This window comes from Durio zibethinus, chromosome 26 (assembly GCF_047325235.1).
Source record: "Durio zibethinus cultivar Kanyao isolate XHJ-2024 chromosome 26, ASM4732523v1, whole genome shotgun sequence".
Lineage (NCBI taxonomy): Eukaryota > Viridiplantae > Streptophyta > Magnoliopsida > Malvales > Malvaceae > Durio > Durio zibethinus.
In genome coordinates, this window is record NC_143187.1 from 12,519,171 (window position 1) to 12,544,976 (window position 25,806).

General features: G+C 28.9%; 2 protein-coding genes and 1 pseudogene across 2 annotated transcripts; 1 reads left to right on the forward strand and 2 right to left on the reverse strand.

The window, feature by feature from the left end:
• The first annotated feature begins 9,618 nt into the window (after positions 1-9,618).
• On the forward strand, positions 9,619-12,762 carry LOC111274278 (uncharacterized; annotated as a pseudogene).
• Positions 12,763-14,014: 1,252 nt separating this feature from the next.
• LOC111274028 (uncharacterized) lies at positions 14,015-14,757 on the reverse strand. Its single transcript, XM_022858685.2, has one exon. It carries the CDS (start codon positions 14,474-14,476, stop codon positions 14,015-14,017), a length of 462 nt encoding a protein of 153 aa, XP_022714420.2. The 5' UTR covers positions 14,477-14,757.
• Positions 14,758-23,577: 8,820 nt separating this feature from the next.
• LOC111274029 (uncharacterized) lies at positions 23,578-24,383 on the reverse strand. Its single transcript, XM_022858686.2, has one exon. The coding sequence runs from the start codon at positions 24,285-24,287 to the stop codon at positions 23,835-23,837; it is 453 nt and encodes a 150-aa protein (XP_022714421.2). The 5' UTR covers positions 24,288-24,383; the 3' UTR covers positions 23,578-23,834.
• Between the last annotated feature and the right edge of the window lie 1,423 nt (positions 24,384-25,806).

Consider the following 25,806-nt stretch of genomic DNA (forward strand, 5'->3'; position numbering starts at 1 on the left):
ATGTCATTATCCAAAATTGATTCTTTCTTTGGTGTCGGTAATTTAATTTCAAAAAACTTATTTCATAACAAATTTTTGGTATCAGAGCCTTAAAATCTTTTCCCATTTTTTGTATCTATTGAATTATCAATGATGGCAGTTAATGGTAATTGAAATGTAACCCAACCTCTCATTCTCGTGTTCGACGAAAAATGTTATGACTTCTAGAGCATCAAGATGAAGACACTTTTTAAATTTCAAGATCTTTAAAATTTTGTAAAAATCAGATACGACGAGAATGATAATGATGAAAGATGACTGAAAGACAACAAAAAGAAAGATTTTAATGCCCTATTTATCATTCAGCAAGTAGTTCATAAGATACTTTTCTCCAAGATTATAACAGCTAACACTTTAAAGGAAGCTTGAAAAATCTTGTAAAAAGAGTTTCAAGGCTTTTCAAAAGTTATTGCTGTGAAACTTTAAACTTTTCAGAATCAGTTTGAAACTTTGATGATGACAAGTAATGAAACAGTGCAAGATTTTTTTTCTATAGAAATTTTTATTGTTACTCAATTGAGATCTTATAATGATAAGATTACTGATGAGACTATTATTTTCAAAGTTTTACGAAGCCTAACTCTAAAGTTGTTATAATAGAAGAGTCTAAGGATCTATCTATTGTTTTCTTTGATGAACTAATGGATTTTTTACAAGCTCATGAAGCAAGATTGATAAGATCACAAGAAAAGATTGATGAGAAGGTATTTCAAGTGAAATGGGATAAAACTAGAAATGAAGTATCCATTGGCAAAGGACGTGATAGAGGAGGCTTTCGTGGAGGATGTGGCAAAGTTAAAAGAAGATATCATTCTGATAAACAAAAGAAGTAGTCTATTAGTGAGCAAAAAAATAACAAAAGCATTGTCCAATGTTACAGTTATAAGAAATTTAGTCATATAAAGGTAAATTGTTGGAACCAAGTGAGCTACACGGAGGAAGAAAGCAAAAAAAATAAGTTATTCATGACCTATTTACTTACTAATGAAGTTCCAATTGATGTTTAGTTTGTTGATAGTAGTCGTTCGAACCATATAACCCCTAATAGATCACTATTTAAGGATCTTGACTAGTCACAAAAGTTGCAAGTTAGACTTGGGAAAAACAAACAAATGCAAAAAAAAGGTATAGTTGAGGTGAAGACAAGCAATGGTAAAATAAAATTACTTTTTGATATCTTCTTTGTTCTTAATTTGATGCATAGTTTGTTGAGTGTTGAACAACTAATGACTGGTGGATGTGCAATGGTGTTTGAAAATGGAGTATGTATGATTAAAGATAAATTTGGATACCCTATGGTGAATGTGCATATTGTAGACATTGAATTTTGTTCGAAATATTTTTCAATATGATTGACCCGAGGCTAATTTGTGAACATGGGCTAAGATCATTTATAGAGATCATTTATAACCCATAAAAAGCCTACAAATTGGCCCATTTAAAGACCCAAAGTCAACTCAAATCAAATTCAATCAAACAAAGTCAAAATTACACAATACTTGGTCAAAATGGATAGAACTCAAGTTATTTCTCAAAATTCATAGCCTAATTGGAATCAATGTGGCTTAAAATTAAATTTGAAGATTTTTAAAATACTAAAAATTTTTATTGCACTTGAAGAAATACAAAATTACTAAAATGCCCTTTAGGGGTATTTTCGTAATCTGGCCTTTTCGAGATCAGATTTTTGTGAAACTTTTCAGATCTAAATTTCATAATATTTCATAATTTTTGATGCATTTGAATGCACAACAATACCCCGAAATGTGAAATTACCAAAATATCCTTATAACGGTATTTTCGTAATTTGGCCTTCTTGAGTTCAAATTTTCATGAAACTTTTCAGATCTCAATTTTATAATATTTCATGATTTTTGGTGCTTTAAAATCCTAAAAATGAGTATGAGAATATTGATTTCGAAGAAAATAACATAAATACCGAAAACTTTGTATTAGTGGTAAAATATTCTTTTCATGGGTTTAGAGGCAATAAAAATCCAACCTTTGCAGTGAATAATGTGGATCATTAGATCTCCTATTGAATCTTAATTCAATGGCTAAAGGTTGCTCCTTAAAAAAAGAAAAAACAAAACTTTGGCTCTTAGATGAGATTTGATCCAAGAGCCTATACTCACCAAGAAAAAGAGATATTTTTTAAAGATTTTCTTCTTGGCAAAAGGGATGGTTTTCTGCAATTTTGGAAAAGGGAAGGTGGCTAGGAAAAGGGGGAAAGGAAGAAAGAAAGAAAAGAAAATTGTGAAAAGCTTAAAGATATATAATTCTTCTTTTCTATTTCATAACATTCAACGCATCCTCCATATCATCTACTTTTTTTAATTTTTTGTTTCTTTTTTTAAGAAAGTGGTAATTCTTAGATGATTTTTTTTACTAAGCTTGGATCAACTTACATCCAACTAGTTAGTAGTTTGGATTGAAATGAGAAAACCAAGCAATAAAAAATTTCCAATCCACTATAGCCAAACCTTTTTTGGTCCTCCATTGATGTTTTTCTTGCTGTTGAATGTTATTTTTTTATGATTAAATGGCAAGTTTATTTGTTGTTTATATAAATTTTAGCTAGAATGTGATATGAGGATATTGTTTGGCTTTAAATGTTGACTTCATGTTTTCTTCTCTTTTTAGTTTGTCATATGCTGGTTGAAACTCCTCATATATTGTAGATGCCTTCATATGATGGAAATTGTGATGCTAAATGAAAATTTAAGTGAAATGAAATGATGATTGCTTAGGAATATGCCATAGAGTATTTGGCCAAGGTAGTTTCCTTACTTGGCTGAAACTTGCTCATCCATTTGTGGCCAAATGTTACTTGATCTTATGTATTAGATTTTTGTGTGTGTCATGTTTACTAAATTTTCTATGTGTTGGATTAATTTTTCAATGGAAAAACAATAGTTGAATGAGTGGTTTGGTTGATTTTTATGTTTGTTTTGTTAGAGTTTTTTTTTTTAAAAAATGGTGGAACATTCAAACCAATTTTAAAAGTTTGTTATGTTTGATCCATTTTTTCTCTTAAATTTTCATATGAAACTTGTTTATAATTTAGTTTTATAAATGCATATGCTTATAATTAGTTTTTTTTTTTTTTTTGTCATGCTTTTATCATGCATTCAGTAATAACATTTATATAATTTGTTCTTGTCGTGAGCATAATTTCATAAAACCCCAAATCCATTTTAAATTTTTAAAGATTTGTATGAAAATCCTTTATGAAATAATCTATTCTAAAATACCGCCTAGATGTTAAGGTATTTAGAAATTTTTATTTCACTAAAAATTTTCATATATTTTCACAACTCAAAATAAATTTGTTAAATTAACAAGTATAAAATAATAATAATAATAGGACGAGATTTTAAATATAAAAATTCATACCTAAACTTTGCCTAGATGTTGAAAAGTCTAGATGGTTTTTTTATATTTGAAAACTTGATTTTTAAATTCATATTTGATCATCGTTTTGCATGTGTTTCGTTTTTAAATTAATGTTTTCATTTATAATGCACATATATATGTTGGCTCTAGTTATGGATATTTAATATTAATTATATTATATTCCTTTTTTTCTATACCAAAAGTTTACTTAAAATTTTAATTTTGAATAAATAAAATTAAAATAACATTCCATGAAATATAATGGATTGGTACTTTGCCTAGATGTTGGAGAGTCATCAATAATTATCATTTTCAAAGAATGTTATTTTATTATTTTTTAAAGGGAATGTTATTATAAATCTTAAATAGAAAGACTATATTCAAATTCTACCTTTATATTGAAGATTATAAAGATATTTATTTAATTTAAAATTTTTCTTAATATTCTTAAATAAAAGATTTTTTAACTAATTTATCACAAAATGAAGGGAATTGTAATTAAATTTCATATAACAATCATTTTTTTAAAATTATAAATTGCACATAATTAATTGGTACTAATTCTATGAGCGTTGTAAGGGTGTTAATCCTTCTCCATGCATAATCGACTCTCAAACCTGATTCTGATTTCGTAGACCAAAATCATCTTTTTAATAAAGCTTTAAACCCATTTTATTATTTTATTAAAAAATTTTGGGTGACCAATCACACCTCTAAAAAGATTAGTGGTGACTCTCCTTTTTTTTCATAATTTTTTAAAAAAATTTTATGTCTAGCGATTGAGTCTTTGAACTGATACATTACAACACATATAACAGAAAATAAGATGTTTCCATTTAAAATTTCTAACGTAAAAAGTAAGCTCTTATTTTTAACAGGAATGATGAATCAAAATTATGGCATCTGTGATATGGATATCTCAATATCAAAGGCTTACAGTTACTAAGTAATAAATGTATAGGTTTTGAATTGCTTCAAATTTGATCTTTTGATTTATGTGAATGGTGTATTTATGGGAAACAAGCAAGAAAGTTGTTTCCAAGTGGACAGTCATTGAGAGCCTTTGAATGCCTTAAATTGATACATGTCGATCTATATAAACCTATGAAAACTACATCACTTGGTAGGAGTAAGTATTTTTTGCTCTTTACTGATGATTGTAGTAGAATGAGTTGGGTTTATTTTCTAACCAACAAGTCAAAGACTTTTGAGAGTTTAAAAAAATTCAAGGCTTTTGTGAAAAAGCAAAGTGGAGCTTTCATAAAGACTCTTTGCATTGATCGAGGAGAAAATTTTATATCTAATGTGTTTAACCTTTTTTGTGAGAAAAATGGCATTTACAGAGAATTGACTACACCCTACACTCCAGAGCAAAATGGTGCAGCTAAAAGAAAGAATTGTACTATTGTAAAAATGGCTAGTAGCTTGTTGCAAGCGAGAAAACTACTAAATCATTTTTGCATTAATTTGTGGCAATTGTTGTTTACTTATTGAATTTTTTTCTTGTAAAAACAGCCCTCAATCAGACACCTTATGAAGCTCGGAGAGGTACATGGCTGATGGTAAGTGACTTGAGGATTTTTGCTTGTGTTGCATATACTTTGGTTAATTCTTAGGCTTGTCACAAACTTCAAGAAAAATTAAAAAAAATGCATTTTTATGGGATATTGCACTCAATCCAAAACATATCATCTATATAATCCTCTTAGTGGCAATGTTATTATTAGTAGAAATATGGTCTTTGATGAAAATACAAGTTAGAAGAGGAAGGGCATAAACGAGGCAACTCAAATTCTGATTCCAAGTGCAAGTGAACATCCACGTGAGAATGTAGCAAATGAAAATGTTGAATCAATCCCCATGAACTTTTCAGTCAGTTCTTATTCACCTGCTTCTTCATTGTACTCTTTACCTCTAACCTCATGACACAGTAGTTCACCTTCTTTGAAAGAATTATCAAATGAAACACCTCTAAGAAAGTTTAGATCTTTGAATGATATTTATAAAACTTATCAATTTACTCTCTTTGTTTCAAATCTTACAACTTTTAAAAAAGCAGCAAACCAAAAAGAATGGCAAAACATAATGCAAGAAAAGATGATGGCAATCCAAAAGAATGAAACATAGGAGATTATAAATCTACCTAAAGGCAAGAACGCAATTAGCCTCAAATTGGTATTCAAAATGAAATACCATGCTGATGGAACCATGCAAAAGCATAAAGCCTAATTGGTGGTGAAAGGATACTCACAACAACAAGGAATTGATTTCAAAGAAAATTTTTCTCCAATTGCTTGATTTAAAACTGTGAGAATTATTTTAGCCTTGACTGCACAACTTCATTGGCCTATTTATCAATTTGATGTCAAGTCTACCTTTTTAAATGAAAACTTGAAAGAAGAGGTGTATGTCAGTCAACCTGAAGGGTTTGTGATCAAATGCAAGGAAACAGAGTGTACATACTAAAGAAAGCATTTTACAGGCTAAAACAAGCACCACGGGCATGGTATAGTAAGAGTTATAGCTATTTTTGTCACAATGACTTCACAGGGAGTGAGAATGAGCCTACTCTTTATATGAATAAAAAAGAAATAAAATAATATTATAATTGTTTGCTTTTATGTTAATGATATTATTTATATGGGCTCATGTGATTCTCTTGTTGTTGAATTTAAATCTAACATTATAAAAGAATTTAAAATGTCAAACATGGGTTTGTTGTATTATTTTTTAGGGTTTAAGGTAAAGCAAGGTATGGATGAAATTTTCATTTCACAAAAGAAGTATGCAATGGATCTACTCAAAAGATTTAATTTGCTTAACTGCAATCCAACTATCACATCCATGAACATGAATGAGAAGTTACAACTTGAAGATGGTTCAGAAAAGGCTGATGTAAAGACTTTTAAAAGCTTAGTAGGAGGTTTGATTTATCTGACTATACTAGACCAAATATTGCATTTTTTATTGGTGTAGTATTTAGGTTTATGCAAAGTCCCACAAAACATCAACTTAGAGCAATAAAAAAAGTCTTACGTTATATTATTGGAACTCGTGATTTTGGGATTTGGTATTGGCAAATTACAAACTTCAAATTATATGGATTCATAGATAATGATTGGGCAAGTTTGTTGGATGATAGAAAGAGTACTTTGACAATTGTTTTCATTCTCGGATCAGGTGCCAGAGTTAAAAAAAAACAAGCTACAACAGCTTTATCATCTTTAGAAATTGAGTATGTAGTAGCAACTTCAATAACTTGTCAAGCAATTTGGATTAGAAGATTTCTTGCAAATCTTTGTCAAGTTTAAGATAGTGCAACTAAAATTTTTTATAAAAACAACTCAACAATTGCTATGACAAAGAATCCTGTATTTCATGGGAGAATAAAACACATTGACATTCCCTTTCACTTTATTCGTGACTTAGTTGCAGATGGCATAATCAAAATGGAATATTGTGAAACAGACGTGTAGCTAACAAATCTTTTCACCAAAGCACTTTCAAGAGAGAAATTTTTTTACTTCAGATTACATCTCGGAGTATGTGATTTTAAATCAAAGGTGAGTGTTGAAGAGTGATTCCAAATTTTGTTCACGTTTGGACTCAATGTCTTGGTTTTTAGGATATAATTGGTAGTAGTTATTATACATGGTTAGATAATTCTTAATATTCAGCAACTTTCATCACTTTCCCATTATCTGTTAACTGTTTGAGTTTTTTATTCTGTTAGTTATTTTATAAGCCTATTAAAAAGCTGATTGAATTTAATAGAAAGGTAGAGCAATTTATGTGCAATTACCCAAAATTAATTCTTTCATTGGCATCGGTGATTTAATTTAAGAAAACCCACCTCTTTCCCCAACAAAAACAAGAGATTATAACCACAAGGGCTGATGCCAGATGGAGTGCACCAAAGGAAGATGAGGTGAAAATAAACTTTGATAGAACGCTGGATATAAGGAAGAGGGTAGGAGGAGTTGGACTGCTAGCCAAGAACTACCTGGGAAAGTTGTGAGAGTGGTGTCTATGATCATACTTGGAATTAAAGATACTGTAATAATTGGGGGATAGCTGCTTCTAAAGCAGTTGAGTTTGCAATTGAAATGGGATGGCAGAACATTGTCTTGGAGGGAGATGCACAAGGAATCATCACTCACCCACAGGATAATAACTTAGCTTTAGTTGGAAACCAAGTGAATAAGGTATAGGAGAGATTAGCCAGTTTTCTACAATGGAAGGCTCTATATGCCCAAAGAGTAGCGAATGAGGCATCGCATAAGCTAACTAGAATGGCAGTTAAAAGTATGGAAAGCAAACATTGGCTTGATGAATGTTCAGTAGAAATAGATTGCATTGTAACTCGAGATGCTATTCATTGAATTAATGGAAATGGCTTTAGTAAAAAGAAAGAATGTGAACATTAGTTTGAATGTTGAATGGAAATTATAGGCATGATGAATTCAAGCCTCCTGTTAGTTTTGGCTTCTCTCAAGTGGTCATAGGATGATCATCAATTTATCATTGTCACACGAATTTTGTTGCTCTTGTTTTTCAAACCAGTAATAAGTTTGCAACTGTGCGCAGGCATCCCGGGTGGCGTGGGCGTTGGCTATTTAGGTTTTGAAGGGTATTTGAACTTTAAACCTAAAGGGTATACAGCTGTCATATGGTATAATTTCAAGGCTCCATGTTGAATGTTAGACTTAATAATAAGATAGAATTTTTTTTTGGCCATTAATTTCTGTTCTTTTCTTCCTTTTCCTGTCATTTCCTCGTTGCTCGTGTCTCAAGTAAAATTTTCCACCGCCATTGTCTTTATGAATGAAGATATGCACGATTCTTTTAGCACGTGTGAGCGGAAAGATGTGGGTAATTAGATGACTTCTTTTCTTTTTAGGTAAAGCTGGTTCGTGTGCACTTAAATCTCAAAGCAGAAAACAGCAAATAGAATTATTTCTTGAACAAATTGAAGCAAAATATAGCCAAAAAAGTAAAAAGACAAAATGTTTTTCTTATTACTGATGAAATAATTGTATGCATTTTTTAAAATTGTTATCATTATAATTAAATATTATATAAATAAAATTAATTAAATAATTAATTATTATATCAAAACTAGATTATAATAATTAAATAATTAATTAACAAATTATAATATAATTATACAATTAAAATTACACATTATACGATTTGAATTAAAACCTCAAAATTTTATAATCTTTTTTTGCCATTAAATCAAAATCATATTGACAATATATATGTACGTTCTTTCATCAAATAAAAGTAGGATTGTGAATGTATTACACCCTTTAAGCAAATATATGGAGTTTTACCCTTACAAAAAAAGGGTTATGAATGAGTCATCCTTCATCCTTGAATTAAAAAGAGAAGAGACTCCTTACATAACCATTTCCCCAAGATTGATTATTCAATGACATGGAAAGGGCCCATTCTTAAGGTAACAGGTAGACTTCTTACATAATAACAAGTGTCCTAAGGCCCAATTGAAGCTCAGGTCCTGCCTCTGAATACGGGCTTCACACAACATGCGAGAAGAATTTTCCTATTCCTGGGCGTAGCTGAGGCTAGACTTACCCTTGGACATGAACTTGATGGCAACCCTTGAGAGTCTAGTAATAGTAGCTGGTTTACGTTCTCACACTTACATATTAATATCCGAAATTACCTTATTCTACAATTCATTTTAACTTGCCAGAATTTCAGTGTCTTAATAATTATATTTATTTTCTTCTTTAATGATTGGAAAACACAATGAGTAGTAACCCTTCATGAAAAAACGGTTATTCGTTTGATGTAATTAAAATTTTACTTATTGAGACAGTATGTATTGTTGGTATTTTCAGGATCTTAAATATGAACGTTAACAAGGACTGAAATCAAATTCTGGATCTTCCAAATTAAACTGATGTTAGAATCAAACATTCTGCATTCTGCTCTTATGAAATTCACATGTTCATCAATCATCACGCAGTTTTAGTATTAACCTCAAACCTTCTTAAACCATTAAGCACAAAAGCAATGCCTTCTGTCGGGGAATACAAAAGAAAAAGAAAACGGAAAGGAAAAGAGAGAGACTATAATTGCTTTGTTTCATCTGATGCTTTTGCTTGTCCTTAAAACAATACAAATCCCACTACAGAAGCTAACTAACCTTCCACCATAACTCTGAGGGATTCTCTGATATTCACCTACAAACCTACTATATCACAACACAAAATTTCTTCATTTCTATGTTTATGTTCCCTAATCATTCTATTCATCTTTCCATTTCTTAGCCTCGTAGGTCTTTGTAGAACAACTTGTGGTGATATCCCAATACCTACCCTTTTGGAATTGATGATGGTTGTGGCGGCCCTTATTACAGGCACATGCTTGCTTGCTCCGTCCCTGACAAGCTTGACCTGCGTACACACTCCGGTAGATACCCTGTACGCAGCATTAGTTACTCTGATCCTCATATTCTTGTTACCGATCCATTAATGTGGAATTGTCAAGATGGTGATAACTTTCGTTCAACTAGGCCTTTTAGCCTTGAACACAAGCACACATTTCTCACCGTCCTCTCAAAATGACTACCTCTTCTTCAACTGCAGTGAGGATTATGTGATAGTTGAGCCAAAGCCTATCTTCTGTGAGAGATTCCCTGACCAGTGTGATTCATCATGCGATTGTGCTAGTTATCTTTGCAGGCATTTACCTGAATGCGCCACTGAACTGGGTGGTAATTCTTGCTGCTCTTACTACCCCAAAGCAACAGAGTCCTTGAGGCTGATGCTGAAATAGAGTGCATCATATACAAGTGTATATTGGGGAACTGTAGGTACAACTACTGATTCTCCTTATAACCCGGTACCTGAATATGGAACTCGGGTTGATTTTGATGTTCCAGTCACTAGATACTGCCTTCAGTGTCAGGATCCATCCAAGGGAGCTGCAACATGTGGATTTGATACACAAACAAAGAATTTCTTGTGTCTATGTAAGGAGGGAAATGTCACCTCTTATTTTAAAGGTGTGCTTTAACTGGACATTCTTGATTTATTAGAATTTGGAAGTAAGATTCATAATTTCTTATCACCCTGGAATTTTTCCTCTCTTAATATTCAGGTACTTCTTTCTTTCTTTTTGTCTTGACAAGGCTGTTTAGCTTTGATTGGAATGTTTTGCCATGAAATTTTCTGATCACTTTTTGTCAGTCCTCCCTAGCTAATCCCCTTATAATAAGTTGAGTGTTAGCTCTTGTGCAGATCATAACAATTCTGGGCACAGAAGGGCGGGAGTCATTGCAGGTGAAATTTCAATAATTCGGTTTAGCATTTTGTATTAATAGTGCTAATGAATAATGATGGCAATTAAATAAAAAGTAGGACGGAGCAATTGGTCAATTCAGTTAATTCAGTTCAAAAAATTTTAAAACCGATTTAATCGACTTAATAAAAAATAAAACTGAACTGATCGAATAGTAATATAAAATCAAGAAAACCGAATCGATTTAATTTTGTCGATTTCGATTCGTTTTTTCAGTATAATCGGTTCTGATTTCTTATTTTCTATATTTAACTTTGAAAAGTCATTTGATTCAAGGAAATCCACACATTTTCCCTCTGAATCTTACTGTTGGATATTTGATTCCAACGTTTAATTCAAAGTAAATTGACTTTGGAGAAAACTGACAGATTCTCAACAATATCTAAAGTTCCAAAATCAAAACCCACATCTCCTTATAATATTTTAAGATTTTGAATAAAAAAGTAACGTTATTTTCAAATTTGACCTAACTAAAAAATTGTAAAATAGTCGTTACCTTTTTTAAAATTATGTCTAAAAATGAATGTAAGTTAGTTGTAGGTTTCGGTGGGTAAAAAATTTGGTCTATATATGGTGTTTGGTATGAAAAACGCTTTTAATATTTCTTTATAAAAAATTGAATAGGGTTATTCAAAATATTTTTGACTAAAAATACCTTAAATAATTCTAAAAATTTTTTATAAAGGAGTTATTAAAGACGTCTTTTTACCAAAAATACTTTGAATAATCTCATTTAATTTTTTATTAGAGATTATTCAAGGCATTTTTGAATAATCCCTTATAAAAAATTTAATGGGATTATTGAATGTATTTTTGGTCAGAAATGCCTTCAATAATCCTATTAAATTTTTTATAAAGGATAATTCAAGACATTTTTGGTAAAAAATCATATTTAATAATAATAATAAAAAAGGTAAGAGATTATTTAAAGTGTTTTTGACTAAAAATACCTTAAATAATCCCTTACAAAAAATTTAATAGAGGTTATTTAAGGTGTTTCTACCAAAAAAACATCTTTAATAATCCTATTATAAAAATTTTTAGGGATTATTTAAGATGTTTTTTGTCAGAAACACTTTAACCCAATTCAATTTTTTGTAAAGAATTATTGAATGCGATTTTTTGGTAAAAATGCCTTGAATAATTTCTTTAAATTTTTATGAGTTTAGGGTTTAAGGTTTATGGTTAAAGAACTATTCAAGACGTTTTTGACCAAAAACGTCTTCAATAACCCCATTTAATATTTTTAAGGGATTATTAAAGATGTTTTCTAAGTAAAAATATCTTAAATAATCCCTTTTAATTAAAAATTAAATTATTTAAGTTATCATCGTTTATGCCAAGGAGATTATAATAATTATTTAAGATTTAATATATGTGGATTTTCTTTAACCAAATGAGTGAATCTGAACACGAGATGTCCTGAAAATAGAAGAAAATCTTGGGTCTCGCATTTTTTTGGCGATCACACTTTTTTTTTTAGAATCTACGATTTCGCGAACCAAATGCTTTCTTAGTTAATTAGTTTTGTGTAAATTATAAAAAATAAAAAATAAAAAAAATATTAAAATTATATTAATAAAATATAAAATATTTTAATAATATTTAATAGGGTTTTTTGGTCGATTCGGTTCATAAATTTTAAAACCGAAAACCAATCGTCTAAATTGATTTAACCGATATCCAAACCGATTTAATATGTATAACCGAACAAATCAAAATCGATTAACTTATAAACTGATTTTTGATCAAAATTTTCAGTCAAAACCGATTTTTGCACAGCCTTAATAAAAGATAAAAATTAATATGATGAACTTGTATATCAAAATACAAAGATTAGGACATTGATGATTTCATATTGTTGCAGGGACTGTAACTGCAGTTTCAGCTGCTGGAGCCATAGGGATAGGGGTTAGTATTTGCTTCTTGAAGAAAATGAGAGCTAAAGCACCTGTAACATTTGGAGTTCAAAGCAACGAGAATAGGCTTTTCTGAAGAAGTGTTGGTGTGAGCAAAGTGAAAGCAACAGCAACTTTATTCTTTTCTTACTTCGGTAATCTTTTTGAACTGTTGGATAAACCTCCTTAATGGTTTGTTCTGTCCTTTGTTTATAGTAACAGAAATTTGAGAGAGCTGAGGATTCACTCCTATGATTTTGCTGCAAGGAGATATTGGAGTCTAAATTTTGGAAAGCTAAAGTCGACTCGACTAGCATCGAGAAAGAAAGAAATTAAAGTGGTTATAGCAAAAGGAGGGAAATAAGTTTAAAGTTTATAGCATGGCTTGCCAACAAGACAGAGTAGGTACATCTTCCATTCATCATATCTGTTGTTGGCAACTTACATGGGCGTATAGCCTATCCTGAGTCCTGGCCCCAAATTTATATATTATCAATTTGTTAGAAAACTGACGCCAATTGTCTCGCTTTCTTTACCTCGGCATCCTCTCAATAAGTCCCTCACCACAGCGGTTAAAAACTACTGTAACTTTTATGACTTTGTCCGCAGTTAATTTGTCGGTGGATCCTAACAACATCACTCGCAATATTTGGATATGATTAATTGGTTAAAATTAAGACAAAATTGTTTAGTTATTATATCTAGTAACATTTTTAATTTCTCCAGCTCGAAATTCAGTACAATTGAATAACTATAGTAAATTAACCCATATTTCTTACTTTTGGGGATCATAGAGGAGATAATCTCCATTTACAAGTATCCTTCTCAATACTATCATTGCTTGAACAACTCTCTTTTTCTTATTAATTAGTCATTGTTCTTTCCATTTTGTCGCTTACGTTTACCCAAAATTATGTTTCAAAATCTTTCGTCTTTTATTATTATTGTTATTATTATTGTTGTTGTTTTGGAATTAAATTAAAATTACATCAACATTCCACACGTTAATTTAACAGCATATAATTAATTAATTCATAGTTAATAATTAAAAATATATATCTCTTCCTTATAAACTGTGTGCATACTTTTTTTTAAGGAAAAAAAACATCGAACTAATTATAAATACTTCTTACATACTTTCAATAAGACATAATAATAAAACATTTCATTTCATATAGTGAGCAAATAAAACAAATAATTTAAACATATGTGGGAGCACATCAAGACATATGCTTCGCCCTTTATTTAGTAACTAATAGCTAGTATAATAGAAGGAAATTAATTTCATCGATTTCAGCTTCAATACTTAGATAATTATCCAGGTGGCTTGAAGCCTCTTCAGCCAACTTTTATGCATAACTGCACATCCCATATAGACAAGCGTTTCCTTTACCACAGTTATTGTTGCATCCTCCACAGTGCCTCTGGTTGGACAATGGGTTCACACACTTCCCTTCACAGCAAATCTTGGAATAGTTACACTTCTTGCCACACTTTCCGCAGTTGAATTTGTCCGTCTTGATATCTACACATTTTTTGTTGCAGCAAAACTGCCCTGGGCTGCCATTAATGCGACAAATCTTAGGGTTTTTGTCACATGTCTTTGCAGCACGAGAACTCTGGGCAAGAAATCGACCTGCTCCTCGGAAGGAGCTTGGCTCTTGCGTATCCGCCATATGAAGATCAGAAGCTTCACTTGGATTCTTAACATTGTTGCGGAATGGTTCTTCTTCTGATGTTGTACTGGCGGAAAGAGTAATGGCAAAGGCCATTACCATAGTCAACATAAAGAAAAGCTTGAGCGATTTCATGTTTTGAAAAAATATCAAGGTAAAGTTTAGAAGAAAAGGTGGTAGTAATATAGATATGAAATCATTGGATGGAAAAGAATGTAGGGCGTTGAGGGGTATTTATATAGAAGAATTGACGCTGGTAAGAGGGTTATGAAAAGAAATTGCATGCATGGTATGTGTATATCCATATGCTGCTTGGGTTAGTGGATATTCTAATCCAACGGGCAGAGAAAATCCAAGTAACTGAAATTAGGCATCTTGAATTAATTATGAATAGTAAAAATTCAAATAATTTGTAGTTGAAAATGTGGATGTGAAGGCAGGCAAATCGCCTCTTATTATCGATTTGTTGGTAATTAACACTTGTCATACGCGCTTGTTACTTTTTTCTGTGGTCAGGCTGCATTGAATTTGATCATTTCTATCAAAAAATTGAACATCTCTATGGTAGAATGATGCAAAAGTTTAGGTTGCTAGGATTAAAATTTTTTTACTTTGTCATAACGTTTAGATCCGAAGATCTATTACTTGACATTGACTTAAGGAGTCGCCACCAATCTTTTTTGTTTAGGTGTGATTGACTACCTAAGAAATATATCATTTCAAGAAACACCTAAGCTTAAGGGTCTTTAAAAGAATATGTTCAAATCTATTGATCAAAACAGGATTCTGGAGTTCGGTTACGAGTCAGGAAGGTTATAGCATCCTTACAATGCCCATCGAAAGATGGTACCAACTTAATTTCATATTATCCGATAAGTCTTAAATATTTTACCAAGTAATTAATTATTAAAAATTATTCTTAATTAACTCTAATACTTTTGGTAGAAAATTAAAAAAATTCTCTTACCTCAAGAGTCTATAAGAAAACTACCATTTCACTTGCAGAGACTCCATCGTCGGATTATTTAACATTAAAAATTTTCAAGAAAAGAAAAAAAAATAATGATTCAATTTTTTATATAAATCCTTTTCTTTTCATTTAAAAAAAAAACCCATTATTTTTGTATAAAAAAAATTGATACTTTCAACTTTTCTCTAAAGCATTTGGAAGTTTTTATTTAAGGAAAATTGATACTTTTAACTTTTTCTTAAAAATATTTTTTTCTTTAAATTTTATTTTTAAAAAAAATTGGTACTTCCAACTTTTCCTCAAAAATGTTTTTTTTTTTTAATTTTAATTTCAAGAAAAATTGGTACTTTCAATTTTTTCTCAAAAATATTTTTTTTGAAAACTTTATTTTAAGGAAATTGATACTTGAAACTTTTCTTCAAAAATATTTTAAGGTTTTTATTTTAAAGGAAAATTAATATTTTCAATTTTTTCTCAAAAATATTTTTTTGAAATTTTTATTCTCTATTTAAAGAAAATTTGATATTTCAACTTTTTCTTTTTTTTTTTGAAAAAATTTTATTTAAGGAAAAATTAGTATTCCAAAATTTCTTTTTTTTTTTGGAAATATTTTTATTTTTTTTCTTTTAAAAAATCATTAAAAAAAGTAATAAATAATAAGTAAAATAACAAAAAGAAGAATGAAATACCAAAAATAGTCGCAACTTAGCCTCAGGGGATCAACTTAGATCAATCGACTCTAAACTGAGGCGCAGCTTAAGGGGCTCAGCTAACTCGGCTTATTGCAAAAAAAATGACTTGGTTTGCGGCTCACAGGATGCAGTTGCTGGGCAAAGTACGACCAGGTCGAGTCAACTAATGGGTCAACGCACGGACCTTTCACAGATTCTATTTCTCTTTTGCTCTCAAAACGACATAGTATTAAGTGCACGATAAATTCTATTTTTTTTTTCAACTCTTTCATTCATTTTTCATTTTTATTCTCTCTAAGAAATAGTTGCCTTACCTCTCTTTCTAGGTTCCAGAGGAAAGTAACCAAAAGCTTTAAGCTTCCTATATTTTGACGTAATCATGCTGTCGTCATCGCTGACCTTCGCCAACTGTCGTCTGATCACCGGTTTGCTTTGAAACTTGTAGCCAAACTTTTCTTGGCCTTCTCTTTCTTTTCTTTTGTGTGACTAGCTCAAATTTTTTAGAATCCCTCTAGAAAGCCCTGGATCTAAGCAAGAAATTCGAGATCACCACTGTCCAAAACACCATACAAATGAGTTGAAACCATCAAGAGTTTCCTAAAACCTTATTCTCACTCAAACCCAAGAACAAATATCAAGTGTCTTTGCTCCTTTCTCTACTAACTAGAAGAACAACCTAGCCCAGATCTTGATTGAAGTCGTCGTAGCCTTTGCCTAGTACTAGCCACCAAGCTTGCTCGTCTCCTTTCGTCATCACCGATCTTCCTCAAAAACTCAAATGCTTGCTGTGATTCCTTCCCTTTTACGTATCCCCTCAATTTTTTCTTCTTCTTAGGTTTCAATCAACAGCCCAGAAACCGTTCAAAGATCGTCGCCACAACTTCCAGCAATCACCCACTATCGACTTTCTCTTGAAGATACCAGAGCACCGGTGAATCATGCCACCATTTGCTATAGTTGTTTGATTTTCTAACTAGGTTCAATTTTTGGTGAAAATTTTTTGTATGTTTGGGTTATTATTTTTGGAAATTGATTTCGGGTTTACTGGGAATCAAGGGTGCTTTCTGGGTATGAGTGATTTGGGTTTACTAGCTTTTGGCTTGGATGGCTAATTGAAGCTACTTGCCACTCTGTTTTTGCTTCTGGGTTGTATTAAAGAGATCACTCAACAGAGTTCTTGATCAATTAGGAATTCATCTTCAATTGAATTTCTACATTATCAGAAACTCTAAAAATCATCCTGAAGAGATTGAAACCAATTGCAATTCTGCCAGTGTTTATGCATGGTAGAATTTGCAATTTTTTCTTCTTTTTTTTTTTAAAAAAAGCTAAAATCCTATTATCTTAAAATAATAATAGAATAAAATTAAAAAAATCAAAATAAAAACAAAAAAATAAAATAAAATAAAATAACCAACAGTTTGGGCCTATCTATTTGGGCCCCATTGAGACGGGCCCCAATAAGCTTAGGCTCAAATTTTATTGAATCAAGCCCAATGAATTTGGGCCCAGATCAATCAGAGTGTCTACATACTCCAATAATTAATAAATTGTATAACTGAAAGGTGTCATTCCAAATTTGAATTGTAAATAGATTTATGATGTTTGGTTCTTTGTCTCTGAATGAGCACAGCCGTGTTCAGACTGGAATTAAGTATGGAATCAATATTAATAAATGTTTATTCAAGCTTGGTCTAATGATAATCTAATTTTGCTTAAATTTATTTATATTTGTAAATGGTATAACTCTAGCTCATCCAAGTAATTTTTGTTTACAAAAAATAACATTTTATTTTTTCTTTAATAATTATTAAGTTTTAAAACATAGATAACAAATATAATTTTAATGTTTACATACTATATTATATATTTATCTTTTTATGATATAATTATATAATATATAAAATAAAATTATATATCATATCATATATAATATTATATTATGAAATATAAAAGGTACTTGAAAATTTTTATTTACTTGGATGCCTATGTGATTAACTTTTCTATTTGACACATAAGAAATTATTCAAAAAATTTGTTACATGGATATCTACTTTAGTATGTTTCAAATTGTTGACAACAAAATTTAATTTAAATATATTATCTTTTTAAATTAAATAAATTTCTTAATAATCTAGAAATATATTTTTTAAATTTAAAATTTTCAAATGTAGTAATAAATTATCTTTTAAAGTTTTTTTTGACATATAAAAAATTACTCAATAAATTTGTTAATTTGTATATCTACGCAAATAATTTTTGAATTATTGGAAAAAAATTTTAATTAGATAAAATTTATCTTAGAGTTTGCTTTTTAAAATGTATCTAAAAAATTTAAAATTTAAATAGCCTTTTTATATTATCTGATTTGCATATTCTCATAATGACACATGATAAAACATAATATTATTCTATTTTTTTTCAAAATCCTTGCCCTATTATCTGTTACAGATTAAATTCTAATACAAATTTGAAATTAAAAAATTTATCATATTAGGTTTAGATTTCACTAACCATGTAGATTAGTTATGATGGATGTATGTTTAGTAATTATAGATATAAGGGTATTTATATTAATATTAGCTGGTGAGCCTTTTTTCTTTTTTTTTTTTTAATTTAGTTACTTAATTAATTATTTATATATACCTTTGCCACTATGATTCTACACTTGCTGGTGAACTCTGAACTTAATGACTTTGATTGCATTTTTTTTTTCTCTAAAACAAATGAATTTTATGGTCTTAAAATCTCATAACTTTTTTTTTTCTTATGTATTAATTTGATCATTTTTCATTGTCATTTGTCTATTTACTCTTAACTTTAGGTGTAAAGGAATTTTAAAAAAGGTTTTGCGTATAAGATGAATGGATTTTTGGGATGTTTAAATCATGGATGCTCTACCACACATGTTAACAAATTTAAATTTTTTATTCTTTAAAAATTTTCTTTCATTAATTAAACTCAATACTTTTATCCCTACACGTGATTTGTGATATTATCATTCACCTTTATTTATTTATTTATTTTTATGTTTTCAATAAATCATGTGGAAAAGTTTGTAATTTTGACCTAATATTTACTAAAAACAGGTCACTTCTTATAATTTTTCCATGAGTGTAGTAAATCGATCCTAATGTGTTTTAGATAGCCCGATCTTGTAACCTTCTTCTTTTTAATTTATTTTTGTATTTTCAAATTTTATTTCTTTTCATTTTTCATTCATTGATTGCTTTTCTTCTTAATGTTTTCCTTTTAATGGTTGTGATTTAGATTGAAAAGGAAACTATATTGAGGATATAAGTGATAGGTAAAATATCTTTTTTATTTTTGAAAGTTCATTAAAATACTTGTCTACATAGACTAGACATAACTTTTTTTCTATATAAACATGTTACAATAGGGAAAGAGGTAAATTTTTTTTATTCTTTTATGCTGAAATTCTTGATTAAGGGAACGATACAATTGCTATATATATTATTGTCAATTTTATGATTTTCTTTCATGTTAAAAGAAAACATTAGCTATATATATGATATGGTTTTTTTGAAATGAACAATAAACCACTTTAAATTTGCATTTTTTTTAACTAGATAATTATAAGCTTTTCATTTCATTTAAATATTTTCATTTGATTATTCAATTTTTAAATGTTTTTAAAATTTAAAAATATACTTATCCAATTCTTTCAATTTATATAATAGTTTTATATTAATTTAAATAATATATAAGACATCTCTTTAATCACTATTTCTCAAAGTAGTAGTAAAATTCATTATGAATATTAGTAATTAGTTTGTCTTTTTTTAATATAAAATAAAAGATATTCTTTTTCAATTTAAAATCACATACATCTACTAATTTAATTTTTTTATTTTATCACTTATGATTTATTAACAATCCTTCATTTTTAATGAAAATCGTAAATAACTATAATTTTCTCATTAAATTAGGCACCTAATATACTTTCTAAGATGTTTTTATTTTTACCTTTATGTCAAATTAATCTTTTAAAGAAAAATATATTAATCTACAATTATCAAATCTTTTCTTTATTATACCTTTTAGTTAAGTTGTAACGTCTTTCTATTGTTTCCTTTAACAACGGAATTCATATCTATATATATATATATATATATATATATATATATATATTTTGCTCTACGTTGATTTTGAACTTATGGATATTCTTACTCAAGTGTTACACAATGATAAATCATGAATCATAATATTTTTTATTCTTTTGTGCAAATGAAATTTTTTGAAATTTTTATTTAAAATGTTTGTATTATTTCTATTTTAAATGAAAATTAGACAACGCAAATGAAAAAAAAAAAAGGTATATAGTTATTACTATTACTATTACTATAGTTTTAATTTTAATAATTGATATTTTAATTAACATTTACATTCTTTCATAATTATCTCACTTTTAACAAATTAACCCAAAACTAGTATATGCATGTTATATATACATTATACATATAAATTAAATAATATTTATTTATGTGTCTACACATATATTTAAATAAATAAAATTAATTTATACATCACACGGAATATAAACTAATTAATATTATATAATTGAAAAAATAGACGAAACCAAACTCAAGCTTTGAATTTAGAGTCAAGGCCCTTTTATGCATTTAAAAGGACATTTTTTTCTCAAGCTAATTTTACAAGTTTCCTATTTTATTCAAACCCTTTCAAAAATTAGAGGGGACTTAAAGACTTGGATGGGTTTATTTTGATCTAATGATTTTTTTAACTTTGTTTTAGGCTTCTTGGTGGCCATTTGGATCTCACCGCACTTTTGGTGTGGTATGATTAAATTTATCCCACCTTCAGTTAAATCCAAACGTCAACTCTGATAAGATCAAGTTAACATAAATTTCTCATTAAATTTTTTTTTTCAATCGTAGCTACAGTAACTTTTTTTTTCAATTGCAGCTATAGTAAATTTTATTACTATTTTTAATTTCATCACAGTCAATTTCACCACCCATCCAAATAAAGTCTTAGCTGTTAATTTTGAAGTGTGCAACAACTGAATTGAGCCGATTCAACTCAAATAGCATTTTAAAGATTTATTTAAGGTTAAGTTTGATTCCTTAATTAAAATTCATATAAATTTAATTATAATTTTAAAATATTTAGAAATATTTTATGTTAATAGTTGATTTTTTTTAATTATTTTTATAAATAAAATAATTATTTAGGCTTAACAATGTTCGATTAAAATTTTTGTATAAAACTTAACTTGAGTCAAATTCAGCTCACAGACTTAACGAATAACTCAAATGTAGATGGATTATGGATAATGTGTGTGTATATATATATATATATATATATTGGGTTTTATCTGTTATTTTGTGACTATCAACTATCTGTCATGTAACTCAGATCAAGAGTCTTCTCTTAGGATTTTTTTTTTGTTCGTTTTTTCTTTTGGGGTTATAACTATGTTGTTTTGTTAAGAGTGTGAGAATCACCTGATTCTCTCGTTGCTATACTTTTCTCACTAATATGAAATTATGATAGGGCTTATAAATAAATATGCCTATATATATATATATATATATATATATATATATATACACACACACTTGGATAGCTCTAATTCAACCAATATAACAGTCTGTTAGTTTGGTTCAATCAAATTATATAATTTATATTGCCTTTTGGGTATTGAATTATACATATTTTCACTTTTAATATTCCTCTTTATTAATATATACTAATATACTGTAAATTAATATATTCATTCACATTTGTGTAAGTATTCATTCATATAAAAATATATATGAGAAATGATCAACTTATACAGTGTAAAACTTTTTTTAGTTTTATATTTTTTTAATAATTGATTTCAATAGATAAAAAAAATGAAATTAAATTATTTTTTCTTATTTTTACTTGTCTCTCTCATTCATTGAATCTATTAAAATCAAGGTTAGTATATATATATATATATATATATATATATATATAATGGATCAACTTACACAATATAAAATTAAATTATATTTTTTTTAACCATTGATTTCAATAGATCTAATGACAAAATTAAACCACTTTTTCTTATTTTTCTAATCTCTCTCATTCCTTGTATCTATTAAAATCAATGTTTACAAAAATGTATACAACTTTTTTTAAGTCATAAAATGTAAGTTGATCATTTCTGTCTTTCTATATATAGAGGAGGGATCAAACTTACTAAGTGTAAACTCTTTTTTAGCTTTACATTTTTTTAATTATTAATTTTAATAGATCTAAAAAATGAGATTAAACCATTTTTTTTATATTTTTACTTGTCTTTCTCATCTTTGACTCTATTGAAATCAATAGTTAAAAAAAAAAAAAAAACTAAAAAAATGTTATACTCTGTAAGTTAATTTCTATATGTGTGTGTGTGTGTATGAGTAAGGTTAATTAACACAAGCATAAAATTTTTTAGTTTTACACATTTTTTTAATAATTAATTTCAATAGATTTAAAAGATAAAATTAAATTATTTATTTATTTATTTCTCTCATTTCTTAGATCTATTAAATTAATGGTTAAAAAATGATGTAAAACTAAAAAATTTTACTCTAGTGTAAGATCACTCCTATATATTTTGGTGCAAATTAGATCACTCCTATATATGGGGAGAGATCTAACTTACATCAAAACCTTTTATATTTTTTTTAATAATTGATTTTAATAAATTTAAGAGATGAAATTAAATATATATCAAAAAGGATCTAATTTACATAAAAAAAATTTACACTTTTTTTTTTAACTATTGATTAATAGATTTACGAAATGAGATTAACTCTTTTTGTTTTCACTTGACTCTCTTATTTCTTAGATCTATTAAAATTAATAATTAAAAAATATATAAAACTTGTTAACTGTATGCTAATTTAAATTGATATCTCTTTTTCATATATTTATATATACACACACCACGCACTGCAAAATGAGACGCCGAAGCCCGTTAATAACCAGTGTAATTTGCATAATTTCTAATAGTTTTTCTTTTTTTCTAATTCTAACAAATTTATCGCTAATTTGCGAATTCCTTGATCTATAGATGCCGAAATATATAGTTGCCTCCTTTTTACCTTTTTGACACTCCATTTCAGTTTTTTTTTTTTTTTTTTGGCCTACATTAGGGACCTAATAACTTCCAAGTGGATGGTCTTAAATTTTAACCCAACTAGGAACTATAATATGGATGTCAAAGCTGAAATTTTTGTGAAAGTAATAAAACTGATTAATTAATTTGAAATCTCTATCTTGCCCCTGGAATTATAAATTAAGCTTACAAAAATCATGTTTAAACTTTTTTTTAGCATAGATAGAAAATTCATGTATTCCAAAAAGTATTTTAATCTCTTGCTAGCTGGTTGATAAATCTATATCCATGTCTTACCATATCATCACAAGAATAAATATAACCATAAATAATTAATACTTAAAATATCTAAATTTTGAATAAATAATATATACCGTATCCAAGAACATTGTGTTTATATTACTTGTATATCTTCAAATAATAGTCACATATTTAAACAATTATTAAATTAAAAAAAAAAAATTTTGTTACACCTAGAAAACAAAGTCTTAGTACAAGTAAGGAGAAGGGAAAGGCTTGATTCAAAACCAGGCCTTGATGTCCCCTCAAGCGCATTAAATTAAAAAATCTACATCTGGGCGAAACCTACCAAATTGTGATGGCTCGCCTTTATTTATAGTATAATTCAAATGACTATATGACCTAAACATGTACTAAATGCTATCTGATCATTTGATCAATATCTAGAAGAGGTGTGGCGATGAATTGTTTCTATGCATAGCTGCACATTCCATACAAACATTTACTTCCTTTGTTGCAGTTATTGTTACAACCCCCGCAATGTTTTTTGTGAGACATTGGGTTCACACACTGCCCTTTGCAGCAAATCTCTGAGTACTTACACTTCTTACCACACTTTCCGCAGTTGAGTTTGTCTGTCTTCACATTCACACATTTTTTCTTGCAGCAATCAGGCCCCGGACTGCCCGCCACACGACACACTCTGGGGTATTTATTACACGTCATCACTGTCCGAGGTTTTTGTGCGAGAAACCGGCTGGTAATTTCTCGGAGAGAAGTTGGTTCGACTTGGCTATGATCATCGTTATCATCATCACCACCATCACTGTCAACAAATGATTCATCTTTAGATGGTGTGGCGGAGAGAGTGATGGCCAAGGCCATGAGCAAGGCAAACATGAGGACAATCCTGAGAAATTTCATGTTTCTTGAGAGTTTGCGGGGGAAAATAATACAATAAAAGATGCTTAATTTCGATAATTTGGGTGTGGGGAAAGAAATGAATGATGCAGAGGTATTTATCGACAAGATTGGAGGCTGCCATATGGAAGGTATTTTATAGAACTGCTGCATGGTTTCTTTTTCACCGATGCTGTTCTTAGTGGGATGGTCCAATTCAACGGGCGTATAAATTATAAAATATCAAGTAAACGAAGTTAGGCGTCCCAAGTAAATTTATACCGCAAAATTAGGCGAATTTCATCTACTTTATTTCTATCAAATTTTCCCACCCATTGGCCATTGCATAGTTTGATAATTGGAGTCAGTAGTAATTAAGTATTTTTTTAATTGAAAATTGTTTTTGGGTTTTTTAGTTCAACTAGGCTAGTTGCCGCAAATTTAATTGCTATTTATTCATTGTATGGTTGATGGTAAAGGGATTTTGTTTTTCAAAATTGATTTTTTGGAGTGGTGAGAGATGTTGGGGCTTTGCATAATACATAGCTTTTTCCGAATTAATTTAAATAAATTTATTTATGTTAAATTTAACAAATTTTTAAAAATTATTTTTATAACTTTTTAACAAATATAAACTTGAGACAGTTAAAAAAAAAAACCAAAATTTTTATCACTCAAATTAACCTTCATTGATTGAAACATTGATATTTCTGTCCAAATATGTTACAGCTTCATGATAATAGAAAATAGTATATAATTCCACAAAAAAAGTACACTTAATTTACTTGAAAAACGATAAAATCAAGTCAATGAACTTTTTTATTAAAAAAAATAAAAACGCCGTTATTAGCAGCCAAATTATGATTAAAGTAAGAAGTCGGTAGGTTGAAAGCAGAAGCGTCAACATGCAGAGCGTAACAGCTTCCTTCAACGAGACCAACAGTTGTTCAAATATGGCAAGAAACCCAAAATTTCATGATTTGCTTACAAAACGGTTACACAAGCACTCGCTTATATTCCATACTTTGAATTTTCCGCACAAAAATTTCTATGGTTGATTGCTTGCATCTCTTGTTTTCTTTATGTGTGATTTTGATTTCACAATATAAAATAATCTTCATTCCCATATCACACTTCTTAAAATTCGAATTTTAAACTTTCAAATTTTGTTAGAAAAATTAGTAAAATTTAGAAAATTGAAAGAGAGAATCAATATTCAAGATGGTTTTTTTTCCCTAAAAACTTGCATGCTCCAAGATATAACAAAACTTCAAAAATTTTCAAATAAAATTTTTGCAAATAATTTTGTAAAAAAGTATTATATATATTTTTATATACATGTATTACTTTTAAATAATAAAGAAGATCCTTTCTCTTTATTTTTTAATTCAAGTAGTAATATAGCCATGACCCTATTCAAGCAAGGTAGAACCTACGGTCTCCACAGTTTTCGTGAACAAGATCCCTCTACAAGTTCACTGGAGGTGGCTATCTCAAATCTTCAGAATCTACGGTAAGGTGGTTGGCGTGTTTATACCACAGA

Bases quoted from the DNA above. Each gene is read 5' to 3' on its own strand.
- LOC111274028 (XM_022858685.2), bottom strand. From the start codon at position 14,476: ATGAAATCGCTCAAGCTTTTCTTTATGTTGACTATGGTAATGGCCTTT.
- LOC111274029 (XM_022858686.2), bottom strand. From the start codon at position 24,287: ATGAAATTTCTCAGGATTGTCCTCATGTTTGCCTTGCTCATGGCCTTG.